Source organism: Eptesicus fuscus, chromosome 9 (assembly GCF_027574615.1).
Source record: "Eptesicus fuscus isolate TK198812 chromosome 9, DD_ASM_mEF_20220401, whole genome shotgun sequence".
Classification (NCBI taxonomy): domain Eukaryota; kingdom Metazoa; phylum Chordata; class Mammalia; order Chiroptera; family Vespertilionidae; genus Eptesicus; species Eptesicus fuscus.
Window position 1 is genome coordinate 94,556,603 of NC_072481.1, and position 13,896 is coordinate 94,570,498.

Here is a 13,896-nt window from a genome sequence, read left to right on the forward strand (position 1 = left end):
AGATGGCTCCATAGTGGCCATGTGACTATGGCTGTTCTGTGAGCCACATTAACCATCTGAGTACTGAGAGCTGAGGACAGCTGTGTCCTAGGCCAGAAGGTATAGCATTTGGTAAGAAGGTTCTGAGAGCAGTTTGAACGCAAGCTGCAGGCTACCTCTGTGCACTTCCCTGCTCTTTCTCATGTGATTTCTCCAGCAATTATTAGTAGTGTTTAAGCAGGAATAGTAACTGGAAAGGTACTACCCATGGTCTGTGTCTGAGGTGGGAGTGGGGAAGAGGGTCCCAAGAAGAAGAAAAGGAGCACTTAGTAAAACAGATGAATAGCACATATTACAGGAAGTATTTGTCAGAGAAAAAATATGTAGCTTGTGCTCAGATAACTAACTGTTCTCCATAGATTCAAATAAATTACAGGCAACGTGTTTTGGTTCATATTGCTAAAAGAAAGGTGGGCAAATTGCAGGCCATGCTCCAGTTGCCTGTTTTTGTAAATGACATTTTATTGGAGCACAGCCATGTCTGCTTATTTCTATGTTGTCTGTGGCCATATTTGCAGCATAGTGCTGCATAGTTGTGTTAAACATTGTATGGCTCACAAGTCTAAAATATCTAATATCTGGCCCTATAAGAAAAAATTTGCTCTCCCCTACCTTAAAGAAAATAAATGAAAGCCTAAGGGCTGAAAGTAATCAGGAAAGATATGGAAGAGAAAAAAAAATTATTTCAGAGATTGAAGCCACATTAGCAACGAATTTAAAATACATGTTACTAAAATAATCAGGTGAACAACAGGAGGAAATCACGTAAAATAATATCCATAAGAACAAACATTAAAATGAGTAGATAGGGTATAATAGACATAGAACGGAGAAGAAAAGAGATATATGCATAATTGGTGTTCCTGAAAAAGAAATGGAACAAATAGAAAAGATAAAATACACTCAAAGATTAATAGAAGAAATAAATAGAAAACTTGAATCTGCATATCGAAAAGCAGATGGTAACCCAGGAAAAATTATTCAGAATTATTAACACAAGACTAAGAGCCTTTAGGTTTATAGTGTTTCTGGGATGAGATGGGTGTGCCTGGCTACAATAAAAGGGTAGGGGCCAGGCAGATTTTGAAGTAGCCTCTTTCTTTTAGTACATATGATATCAATGCAGATGATACATTAACAGCAAAAGCAAGAAGCAAGAGCTACATAGCTTTCTAAATCGTGTTTTATTATTTTTGGTGTTTTTATTTGTTATCTAACAATTTTTCCCATTCAGTACCTTTGTATCTTTAAAATGTCCGAAGAGCCCTTCATCAGAGGAATCTACAAACCATAGTATTTTTGCCCTTGAAGAAAATAAATGGATTGAGAGGGCCTATTTTATGCTAGATGGTTTTCTTGATACAGTTTTATTTGTTGGTCATTTTGTACCTGTTGCCCAACTGTGTTATAGTATAGGGTACTCTCCCAGGCTGACGCTCAGACCTGCCTGTGTGGTGCCACAGAACAGAACTGCTGGTGCAAACTGTGAATGTCAGGCTGTCGTCTTCATTACTGAGCGAAGCTTACAGATAAAATGTATTTAAGCGGACCCACACCTGGCCTCCTTTATGGGAATTTTAACTTCCATTTGTTCAAGTTTCTATGATTCTTACTAAAATTATTTCATAGATATTCTCCCCCGAAATATTTCTCCTTTAAGATAATTCTTATGACAGTAGCCCATGCAGCACAAAAGCGCAGGGCTAAAAAGGCAGCAGTCAAATAACATGGTTAAACATAACCTTGATTAACAAATCTTGTTATTCATGGATGACAGCTCAGTTAATCAGTGTTTGCGGCTTGGATACTAAACTGGAAGTTAATGGTGAGGTGGAAGCAATTGTAGAATCCAGACTTTTAAGACAAACACACATCACACCCCAAAAGGCATGCATGGAATCAGGTGTGGTTAGTGGGCTGTGATGTACTCGGGGTGTTCTCCTTCACTGGTGCAGCTGCAAGCAGCCTCCGTAGCTACCAAGTCAAGGAAAAAGGAGTGACCCTCACTGCTCACTTCCGCATTCATGGTTTCAATAGCCAGAGAGTAGCTTGTGGGAGAGGAGTATTTTTATTTGAAATTTCTTAACTCAAAACTTTATTTTGACTTCTCTAAATTAGATTTGTAGAATGGATAGGTTAATTATGTAGTTACAAGAGAGCACATGTCCAAAGTTAACTAATATTTATACGTATCTATTTTGGCTGTCAAGCCAATGGTATGGAGTCAGATTTCCCCCAAACTTCACAGGCCTTAAAAGCAAAATGAATGTGAGACATGATTTGAAAACTGTGCTGTTCATTTGACATGAAGTGACATTCTGTGTTGAAGAATCTGAAGCATTGGTAAATTGCTTAACTAATTGTTTTTCCTCCCTGTGAGATGGATTAAGAAGCAGGAGATGTTTTTCTTTTGCTGATGATCAGTGCAGGGCTGAAAGTAAAAAAGCATGTGAGGAAATGGATAAGTTCATCATATCCTTAAAGGCTCTAAAAGAATATGGAAAGACTTCGTCTTTCTCCTCCTTCATTTCTGGAGAGACAAAGAGAGAGAATTAACGTCTAAAACATGCAACCTCAAAAATCCTTTCTGCAGCCAAAGCTGGGTGGCAATTTGATCACAGATTGTGCCCTGGCGGTGTTATGGGTCATGTGCTCAGCATGTGAACAGGAAGGTGAGAAGTGGTGAACTTTTGCCTCAGTTGTGCCATTCATCAGAGAATAAGTAGACCAGATCACCGTGTGCAGCTGTATAAGGAGGGGATGGCTGAGTGCTCCTCACACAGGGGCCTTTGTGTCCTGGACATGACCCAGCATTATGATGGGATGCACTGGGCCTGGGCTTTGTGGCAAATTACTAACCCATTATCACACCAGAACACAAGATCATTTATCTTCCAATCTGGAGTGTCACCTGTTCTTCATTTACCAGTCAATAACCATTAATTATGCTCAATGGAAATTTAAACAAAGCCCTTTCCCTCTGCACAACCAGTAAACTATTTAGTAATAACAAATAAATCTGGAGTTGTATATCCTTTCCCTTTCCATTCCCAGACTGGAGTCTGGTACAATATAGACTTCAGAGGAAATGCCTAGAAATTGATAGGTCAGAGGCTGCAGATAGTTTTCTGGAAAAGAAAAGAGCAGATGCTTGGCACTCACCCTAGTGAAAGTGAGGCCCCAACTGATCCCCAGGCTCCTGCTGAGGAACAAAGTGATCCACTACACAAAGGAATCTACTATTAACCAGTAATCATATCTTCTCCTTTTATTTTTAGCAAGCTGTTATTTTTTCACATGCCTAAAAATATGATTTTTAAAAAGTATTCTAGCATAACATAGCATTTTAGAAGAAATAAAATAAAGCGGAGCTGTCCTAAAAGACCTATTTGAAATGTTATTTTTAGAATGGAAATTTGAGTAAAACACATTCAAGTGTATACATTAATCCCTCAGAAAAATGTTCAAATAGAAATTCTAGCCAGAAGCATAATTTAATTTTTCCTAAAAACTTTGAAAGCATTTTGAAGAAAGCCAAAGCTAGAATGTGTGTGTGTGCGTGGGCATGGGTGCACTGGAGAGAGGTGGGGGAGGGTGGCTGAATGCAGGCTGCGTCCCAGTGCACCCATCTGCACCGTGTGCCATGGGTGGCAGAGAAACTCAGGGGCATCACAGGAACTCATGTCCAGGACTAGACTTGGGACTTTTGTTCACGGTCTAGAAGGAGAGGTCAGAGTTTCCACACAGCCAAGGGAAGGGGCCTTCTAGACCCCAGGAACTGCACGTACAGATCACAGACACGAGGAGCAGGCCCCGGCCCATCGAGCCTCTGCTGGAGCCAGTGCCCATTACAGAGAGACACCTCTCCCAGGAGCCTAACAAAGGAGGGTGCCAGGCACAAGGCTTGGCGGCAGAGCCAGGCTGCATTTCAGACCACAGCCCTCATCTTAATCTTAGCCTGGAGCAGATAAGAGTGTGCAGCGGCCTTGGAGGTTTGGGAGCTACGAAATTTTTGTAGACTGTGTGATGTGTGGACTACTCGGATAGAGAGAACATCTACTCTGTGCCTTTAAAAAACTAATCGAGCCCTAGCTGGTTTGGCTCACTGGATAGAACATTGGCCCATGGACTGAAGGTTCTCAGTTCGATTCTGGTCAAGGGCATGTACCTCTGTTGCAGTCTTCATCCCCAGTGGCAGTTGAGAAGTATGGGGAAGGCAACCAATTGATTTCTCTGTCTTGCCCCCTCCCTTCCACTCTCTCTAAAAATCAATAGAGCCCTGACTGGTTTGGTTCAGTGGATAGAGTGTTGGCCTGAGGACTAAAGGGTCCCAGGTTCGATTCTGGTCAAGGGCATGTACCTTGGTTGTGGGTACATCCCCAGTAGGGGGTGTGCAGGAGGCAGCTGATCGATGTTTCTCTCTCATCGATGTTTCTAACTCTCTATCCCTCTCCCTTCCTCTCTGTAAAAAAATCAATAAAATATTTTTTTTAAAAAATCAATGGAAAAATATCCTCAGATGAAGATCAACAAAAATCCTATCTAATAAACGGGTATATGCTAATTGACCATCACACCCTCACAAAGATGGCAGTGCCCAAAGCCAATAAGGAGGGAATATGCTAATTGACTGTCATGCCCTCAAAGATGGTGACACCCAGAGCCACAAGATGGCGTCACCCAGTCCCCTCAGCCCCACCGGGGCTCCAGCCTCCAGAGTTCCCCAGTCCCCTCAGCCCCCCAGCCACCCAGGGCCAGCCTGAGACACAGGCAAGCCTCGGATGGCAGCTGCCCAGCCGCCCAGGGCCGGCCCAAGGGATGACCAAACGACTGAACCAGCAGGCTGTGTGAGGCAACCAGGCCAGCAGGAGGGTTAGTGAGGGACGACCAAATGACTGAACCAGCAGGCTGCATGGGGCAACCAGGCAAGCAGGGGGTTAGTGAGGGACGACTAAACGACTGAACATCAGGCTGCATGGGGCAACCAGGCCAGTGGGGGGGCCGTGAGGGGTGACCAGGCCGGCAGGGGTAGCAGTTGGGGGTGACCAGGCCAGCAGGGGGTGCTATTGGGGGCGACCAGGCCAGCAGGGGGGCAGTAAGAGATGACCAGGCTGGCAGAGATTGTGCAGTTGTGGGCAACCAGCCTGGCAGGAGGGGCAGTTGGGATCGATTAGGCTGGCAGGGGGAGCAGTGAGGGTTGACTAGGCCAGCGGAGTGGTGGCAGTTAGGGGTGACCAGGCCTGCAGGGAGGGGGCAGTTGGGGGCAACCTGGCTGGCAGCAGGGGGCAGTTAGGGGCAATCAGGCTGGCGGGGGCGGGGGGGAAGTTAGGGGCAACTAGGCAGGCAGGCAGGTGAGCAGTTAGGAGCCAGAGGTCCAGGATTGTGAGAGGGATGTCCGACTGCCGGTCTAGACTGGCAGTTGGACATCCCCTGAGGGGGTCCCAGATTAGAGAGGGTGCAGGCTGGGCTGGGGGGGATCCCCCACCCATGCATAAATTTCATGTACCGGGCCTCTAGTAAAAATAATAAACCAATCGAACTTTGTTATTATTATTAATCTAATTTGTATAAAACTTAAAAAGTACTGTGATTAGCCTTGGTCAGGTAGCTCATTTGATTGGAGCATAGTCCTGTACACCAACAAAGGTTTCCGGTTCCAGTCCTGGTCGAGGCTGGTAAGGGGGATAAACTATGAATCTCTCTCTCTCTCTCTCTCTCTCTCTCTCTCTCTCTCTCTCTCTCCTACCCCCTCCTAAAAATCAATATGCATATCCTCGGGTAAGGATTTTTTTTTTAAGTATTGTGATTAAATTCATTAGTTATGACCTAGTGCAGAATGAAACCTGATATTTCATTAATGTGGACAGAACTATCTCCTAGCCAAGACAATTTTATCAGTTACTTTTAGTATATCACTGACATGAATCTGTTGCCATTGATTCATCCAGTTGCCACATCTCCAAGGCATGTAAATCTGCCCAAAGTCTCATCTTTTATAAAACAGAAATATGATTTAAAGTTATCATGTAATAGGCCAAAAATACAAAATATTCACAAGAAGTAACTTCAAGTAAAAGAGAAATATTTACATATTTTTATTTTTAGAAGTTTGCCACAAATTCAAAAGAATAAAGAAGAATTAATTTTTTAAGAGAAAATAAGCTACCATGTTGAATTCAGCAGGCTAACTTTCAGCTTATACAATAGTAGCTAGGGAGACACCAACCAAAATAGTTTTCTTTAAATGTTAGAACAAGAGTTCATCTTTAATACTGTGCACTGCGTTATAATGAACTGCCTGTTATCTTTACCTATTATATTTTGAAAAGTGAGTAGAAGTGATTAACACACACACACACACACACACACACACACACACACACACACACATTTATTTGTGTCCTGCTTGGATTTTTCTTAAAGAGACATGCCGTTGTCAGATACCAACTGTACTTATTTTAAATCTGTATCTTCCATCTGTGTAAACAAAACCTATAAACTTAACTGCTGTTCCAAGCTATAGAAACTCAATTCCTGTATGTCGTTGATAAAAGCTGATATAACTGAATGGAGCCAAGCTGTGATGGTGGCCACAGTTTGTGTCTTAAACATGTGACTACATTGCTGCCCCACTGGCCTTCTCATTCCTGTTGAAAAAGTGCGCCTATAGAAGGTCCCATTGAGCACCTGACCTTGAAATGCTGCCTGGTGAAAGAAAACCTAAGCTGGTACACACCTTCTCATTGCCTCCCAGAGAACTCTATAAAAGTGGTAGTATTCTTCATTCCATGATTGTTTTTGCATTAATAATTATTTTTAATTTAGTAGAGATTTATTTTATAGGGTTTTGCTGTACTTTCTTTTTGTTGGAATGTGGGATTGGTAACCAGTGAAGCCTCTAGAAAAAATATTTACAAATAGATACAGAGGAGCAGTACATGAAGTATTAGCTGTTGCTCTTAGAAGGGTAGCTGTCCTACTCATAGAAGTTGGCGATCTTTAAAATATTTGAGCAACTGGAAATCAGGATCCATTGTGTAACATGGTAGACTTAGTTACGTTTATGAAAAAGGGCAGTGGTAGAGTTCTTGAGGTCTTGAAATACTTGTGAAGTCCAACATTATGTTTAGGTTTCAGTATTCCCTGCTTGAGATCATTTCCTTTGTGCTGAATCACGAATCATCTCTTTACAATTAATAATAATCCTTTGAGTAGGTGGCATTCTTTCAGTTTTACAGATAAAGAAATGGATTTATAGATCAATTGTTGAATCTCAGATTTTGGAATCCAATTTAAACAATATCAGTATATAAATGGTAGTAGATTTTTTAAAAATTCCCCTTGGGACTTAATTTTTTAATTTTTTAAAAATCATTATTTCAAATTACAGTTGACATACAATATTATATTAGTTTCAGTTTTAAACCCCAGTGATTAGACATTATATAACTTACTAAGTGATCATCCTCATAAATTTAGTACTCATTTGACACAAAATTTGTGCACTGGGGCAGGGGGTGTCCCTCATTCCAGCCTGCACCCTCTCCAATCTGGGAACCCTCAGGGGATGTCTGACTGCCGGTTTAGGCCCGATCCCACAACCCAGGACTGCTGGCTCCCAACTGCCTGCCTGCCTGATTGCCCCTAACTGCTGCTGCTTGCCAGCCTCATCACCCCCTAACCACTCCCCTGCCAGCCTGATTGACAGCCTAACTGCTCCCCTGCTGGCCCGGTCGCCCCCAACTGCCCTCCCCTGCCAGCCCAATTGCCCCCAACTGCCCTCCCCTGTCGGCCTGATCACCCCCAACTGCCCTCCCCTGCTGGCCCAGTTGCCCCAAAATGCCCTCCCCTGCAGGCCTGGTCACCTCCAACTGCCCTCCCCTGCTGGCCTGATTGCCCATAACTGCCCTTCCCTGTTGGCCATCTTGTGGTGGCCATCTTGTGACCACATGGGGCGGCCATCTTGTGTGAGGGGATGATGGTCAATTTGCATATTACCTCTTTATTACATAGGATTATTGACTATATTAGAGGCCCAGTGCCCTCTCGCAGTCCGGGACCCCTCGGGGGATGTCTGCCTGCCGGCTTGTGGCTGGATGGCCTTCTGCTGCTGCACAGCCTGCTGCTTGAGTTTCAGCAGCTGCTGCATGTGCATGGGCTGGGCCACCACAGTCTGTCCTGCGAACACCATCAAGTGGGTGAGTCAAACGTGGAGGCAGGCTCACCCTGAGTTCCCTGTGCTTCCCTGAGTCACTGAGTTGTTCAGACTGACTGCTTTCTACAGAGAATGGCAGCGGGATCAGGCCTAAACCAGCAGTTGGACATCCCTCTCTCAGTCCGGGACCCCTCAGGGGATGTAGCAGTGTGCCAAGTGGCAGGCAGCCAAGGAGGAGCCTGAATTAGGGCTGGGCGCCATGCCACTCATGCTCATCATGGCCTGCTGCGCCTGTTGCCGCCGCTTGGTAGTGCTGCCACAGAGTCAGGAGAGGCTCCTGGCTGAGCGGCGCTCCCCCTGTGGGAGTGCACTGACCACCAGGGGGCAGCTTCTGCATTGAGTGTCTGCCCCCTGGTGGTCAGTGTGCATCATAGTGACCAGTCGTTCCAGTCGTTCCAGTCGTTCCGCCATAATGGTTGCTTAGGCTTTTATTATATAGATTCCCTGTGCTGTATTTTATATCCCTACTAGAGGCCCAATGCACGAATTTGTGCACGGGTGGGGTCCCTCGGCCTGGCCAGTGATCAGGGTTGATTGGGGCTGTCTTGCCCAGTCCTGATCGGGGCTGGCCGACCGGGGAGAGGGCCCGTGGGAGGTTGTCTAGCTGTGGGAGGTTGGCTGTGGGAGCGTACTGACCACCAGGGGGTAGCTCCTGCATTGAGCCTGTGCCCCCTGGTGTGGTCAGTGTGAGTCATAGCTACCAGCCAGTCATCCAGTCATAAAGGTTGCTTAGGCTTTTATATATATAAATGAATATTCTGTAAGCACCAATTTGTGCTTCTTAATCCCCTTCACCTTTTTCACCCATCCCCAGAATCCCCCCTCCCATCTGGCAATGGTCAAAATAGTCTCTGTATCTATGAATATGTTTCTGTTCTGCTTCTTCATTGATTTTGTTTTTTAAATTCATTTGTTGATAGATATGTATTTATTGCCATTTTATTGTTCATATTTTATCTCTTCTCCTCTGTCGTCTTCTTCAAGAAGACACTTTAACATTTCATATAATCCTGGTTTGGTGGTAATGACCTCCTTTAGCTTTTCTTGTCTGGGAGGTTCTTTATATGTCCTGCAATTGTAAATTATAGTTTTGCTGGGTAAAGTAATCTTGGTTGTAGGTCCTTGCTTTTCATCACTTTGAATATTTCTTGTCAATTCCTTCTGGCCTGCAAAGTTTCTGTTAAGAAATCAGCTTGACAGTCCTATGGGAGTTCCCTTATAAGTAATTAGCTGCTTTTTTCCTCTTGCTGTTTTTAAGATTCTCTCTTTGTCTTTAACCTTTTTCATTTTAATTATGATTTATTCTGGTTTGGGCCTCTTTGTGTTTATCTTGTTTGGGACTTTCTGCACTTCCTGGACCTGTATGTCTATTTCCTTCACCAAGTTAGGGAAGTTTTTCATCATTATTTTTTCAAATACATTTTCAATTTCTTGCTCTCTTTCTTCTCCCTTCAGCACCTCCATTATGTGAATGTTGGTACCCTTGAAGTTATCCCAGAGGCTCCTTACACTATCTGTATTGTTTTGGAATCTTTTTTTCTTTTTGTTGTTCTGATTGGGTGTTTTTGCTTTGTTATGTTCCAAATCGATGATTTGATTTTCAGCTTTACTCAATTGTTGATTCCCCATAATATTAGTCTTCATATTAGTTAGTGTATCCTTCAGTCCTGACTGTATTTTTTTAATGGTTTCCATGTCCTTCTTTATGGAGTCCATGTCCTTATTTATGCTGTCGAAATTCTCTCTACTTTCAATTACTCTTCCTTTAAATTCATTGAACATCTTTATAACCAGTGTTTTGAATTCTGCGTCTAGTAGATTGCTTATCTCCTTGTGTTTAGTTCTTTTCTGGAGGTCTGTTCTGTTCTTTCATTTGGGAGGTGTTTCTCCTTTTTTTGGCAGCCTCCCTGTGTTTGCTTTTATGTATCAGGTAGATCTGTTTCATCTCCTGTGCTTGGTAGAATGGCCTAATGTAGTAGTTTTCCTGTAGGGTCCAGTGGCACAGCCTTAATCACCCAAGTGGGGCACTCCAGGTGCTTCCCCCCACCATGTGGCACATCGATGAGAAGGATTTACCCCTAGGCCAATCAGCTACAAGGACTAGCTGTGACCGCCAACCACTGTGGAGGATCCGCTGTGCAAGGGCCAACCCCACAGAGAAGGGCTTACTTCAGCAGGGCTCTGGTGCCCACAAAGTCCACCCCTTGAGTGTGTCACTATGAAGTTGGTTGGGTGATGGTGCTTTGACATGGTCTGAAACTGCGCACTGGGTGTGCTGGCTCTTGGGCCTCCCGGGAATTGCAACCCAAGGTCAGCCACCACCTGTGTAATACCTGGGCCACAAAGTGATCTTGAGCTACAAAGTGATCTTCAGATGGCTGCCACTTGTACTGGGCTTGGAGGTGCCCAGGAGAGGCCAAGCTGTGAACCCTAGCCAGCCACTGTAGTGCCAGGCCTGGGGCCACTTATCGAGAGGTACAGGGCTTCCTGCGGCCAGATGCTGCTTTTAGGAGAAATTTTGGGAAAGTCTAAAGCATGAGCCAAGACCATTCTTGTGGAAAAGCTACTGGAAAAATCTTGGGTTGCCTTAGAAGTTGGGTTGGGTGGAGTCTCATGGAATTACCAGGGAGGCCAAACTGTGATAGCCAGGTTTGATGGAGACTCAGATATGGTGCCCACCTTCTTGCTCTGTGGGGGAAGGACTCATTCAAAGGAACAATGACTTCTGTCTGGGAGAAAGCTGTCCCCTAGTTCTCACCCTGATGCCAAACAACTCAGTTCCTTCTCAAATGTCCCTGATGCCTTTTGAGCTGCTACCCCAGTTCTGGATCTGGAGCTCAGAGGGAGTGAGTCAAAGTAAATTCACATGTGGGCCCTTTAAGAGGATCTGCCTAGGACTCCAAGAGCCCTCTGTCTCACTCAGTCATTATCTTTTTTTATGTTTGTTGTTATGTTTTGTTGTTAATCCTCACCCGAGGATAGTTTTCCATTGATTTTTAGAGAGAGTGAAAGGGAGGAAGACATAAAGAGAAACATCAATGTGAGAGAGACATCAATTGGTTCCCTCCCACATGCACCCTGACTGGGGCTGGGGATTGAGCCTGCAACTGAGGTACGTGCCCTTGACCAGAATTGAACCCCCTTCAATCTGTGGGCTGCAGTGCTATCCACTGGTTTTTACAGCTAGAGTTGTAGGGATTTCTCTTCCTGGTACTGGAACCCTTGGCTGGAGGTCCTAGTGTGGGCCTGATACCCTTCACACCTCAGGAGGGACCTCCACAGCCTAGTTACCCCTCTGAATTTTTATCCACCACACATGGGTGTGGGGCAGGCCATTCTGCATATCTGGCCCTCCTACCAGTCCTGATGTGGCTTCTTCTTTAAATCCCTAGTTGTATGACTTTCATTCAGCTAGATTTCAAGTGTTTTTCTGAATGATGGTTGTTCTTTAATTTAGTTGTAATTTTGATGTGGTTGTGGGAGGAGACAAATACCATATTTACCTATGCTGCCATCTTGACCTGAAGTCCATTAATAATTCTTGATTATTTTGCTTTTTGATATCACCACATTGATACCTTTATTGTTAAGAAATTTTGTTCTATTTTGGGGATAAACATCTATCTTTAAAATACTTTTCTTTCCCTTCCATCCATGATATGAAGGTAAATTAGACAATGCTTTCAAATTCTTCTTAAGAAAGAAGAATTGCCACAGATACTCTTCAATATCTTGTTCCTCTAAATTGTTGTCCGAGGACCTGCTACATGAGAATCACCTTGGGTGTTAAAGACAAAAATGCCTAAAGCATGTTCTCTACTAAGCCCACTTCAGCAACAGTGGCCCAGGCATCTTATATTGAAACTAGAGGCCTGATGCACAAAATTCATGTACTGGGGGGTGCGGGGAGTGGAGGCTCAGCCTAGCCTATGCCCTCTCACAGTCTGGGAGCTCTCGGGGAATGTCCAACTGCTGGCTTAGGTCCATGGAGTGGGCCTAAGCCATCAGGCAGACATTCTTAGTGCTGCCAACAGGTGGAGAGGCTCCCGCCACCACGGCTATGCTCACCAGCCATAGCCCAGCTTCTGGCTGAGCGGCGCTCCCCCTGTGGGAGCACACTGACCACCAGGGGGCAGCTCCTGCATTGAGCATCTGCCCTCTGTGGTCAGTGTGCATCATAGTGACCGGTCATTCTGCTGTTCAATCAATTTGCATATTAGCCTTTTATTATATAGGATGTTTCCCACATGATGCACATTATGGCTTGAGAACCACTACTCTAGTGGTGAGAATATTGTATTATATTCTAGTTGTAGGTTAAAGTATTTAAACCTGGAGACTATTAGACTAAGGCAGGCCACATGAGCTAACCTAAGCCTGGGTCACTTCACTCAAATCCATGAAAATGAAGCTTAAGACCAACCAATCAAAAAGAGCTAACTTGCCTTTCCCAAATAAGGCAACTGCATGAGCTATAGCCAGTCAAATAATTGCTTTGCATTGCTTTCTTCACTTCAGTGTCTACTCTATAAAATCCTTGCCACTAGCTCTTGTTGGTGAAGCACTCCTAACCACTTCTCTATTCAAATTGAGGTATGATCAAAGAAAATCTTAAAACATATATCAATGTGCTTCAGTTCACCTTTTAACAATGTCCATACACAATTATGTGTGTTTGATAGCATTATATTTTCCAAGTGGTAGCTGGCTGCAACTTTAACAGGGATTTGCCTGTCTCTCTCTCTCTAGGCTATGTGGCTGATGTTGCAGAATGACGAGCCAGAGGATTTTGTCATCGCTACTGGAGAAGTCCATAGTGTCCGGGAATTTGTAGAGAAGTCATTTTTGCACATTGGAAAAACCATTGTGTAAGTATACCTGAGGCTGATTTTAGCTCATTCATCAAACATTTGCTGGCAGGTTTGTATATATGCTTGCTATTCTACCTTGGTTTTGTGTTTTTCCCTTTTCACTCTCTTGTAAAGCAATGTAGGGATTTTCAGCATGGAGCAGGGACTTTGTTATTCATCACACATCCAACTCTACTTATGTGAAGTGTTTGTCACTATCTGAACAGTCTTTTCAAAATTTCTTTTATCTTTTTTATATTTTAAATATTTTTACTTTTGAAAGGTTTTAATTTTTTATTATAGTTTATATATGGTATACTATGATATTACTGTAGCTAATTGTACTCTTACCAGTCAATATGATAATATTACATAATCTTTTTTAATACTTTCAATTTACATTTTAAAAATAGAGGCCCGGTGCACGAATTCAGTGCTGGCAATCAGGGCCAATTGGAGCTGGCCAGCTGGGGGGAGGGACTGCAGGAGGTTAGCCAGCTGTGGGAGGTTGGCTGTGGGAGCGCACTGACCACCAGGGGTCAGGTCCTGCATTGAGCATCTGTCCCCCTGGTGGTCAGTGCATTGTCATAGTGACTGGTTGACCAGTAGAGCAGTGGACCAGTCGTAATGGTCGCTTACACTTTCATATATATAGATTTTTAAACCCATTGAAAACTTACAGAAAAGTTTCAATGCATTACAAACAATCTTCTTTTCTCTGAACTATTGAGAGTAGGTTGCCAGCCTGGTGCCCCATCACCTGGGACTTTTGTGTGTATTTCCCATAAACAC

At 44.0% G+C, this 13,896-nt stretch overlaps 1 protein-coding gene across 1 annotated transcript in view; it reads left to right on the forward strand.

The window, feature by feature from the left end:
- GMDS (GDP-mannose 4,6-dehydratase) overlaps positions 1–13,896 on the forward strand; it is a 681,907-nt gene that overhangs the window by 556,508 nt on the left and 111,503 nt on the right. Inside the window, exon 8 of the mRNA XM_008158879.3 lies at positions 13,004–13,122. Within this exon, the coding sequence (XP_008157101.1) occupies positions 13,004–13,122 (119 nt within the window). The remainder of the gene's footprint in view (positions 1–13,003; positions 13,123–13,896) is intronic.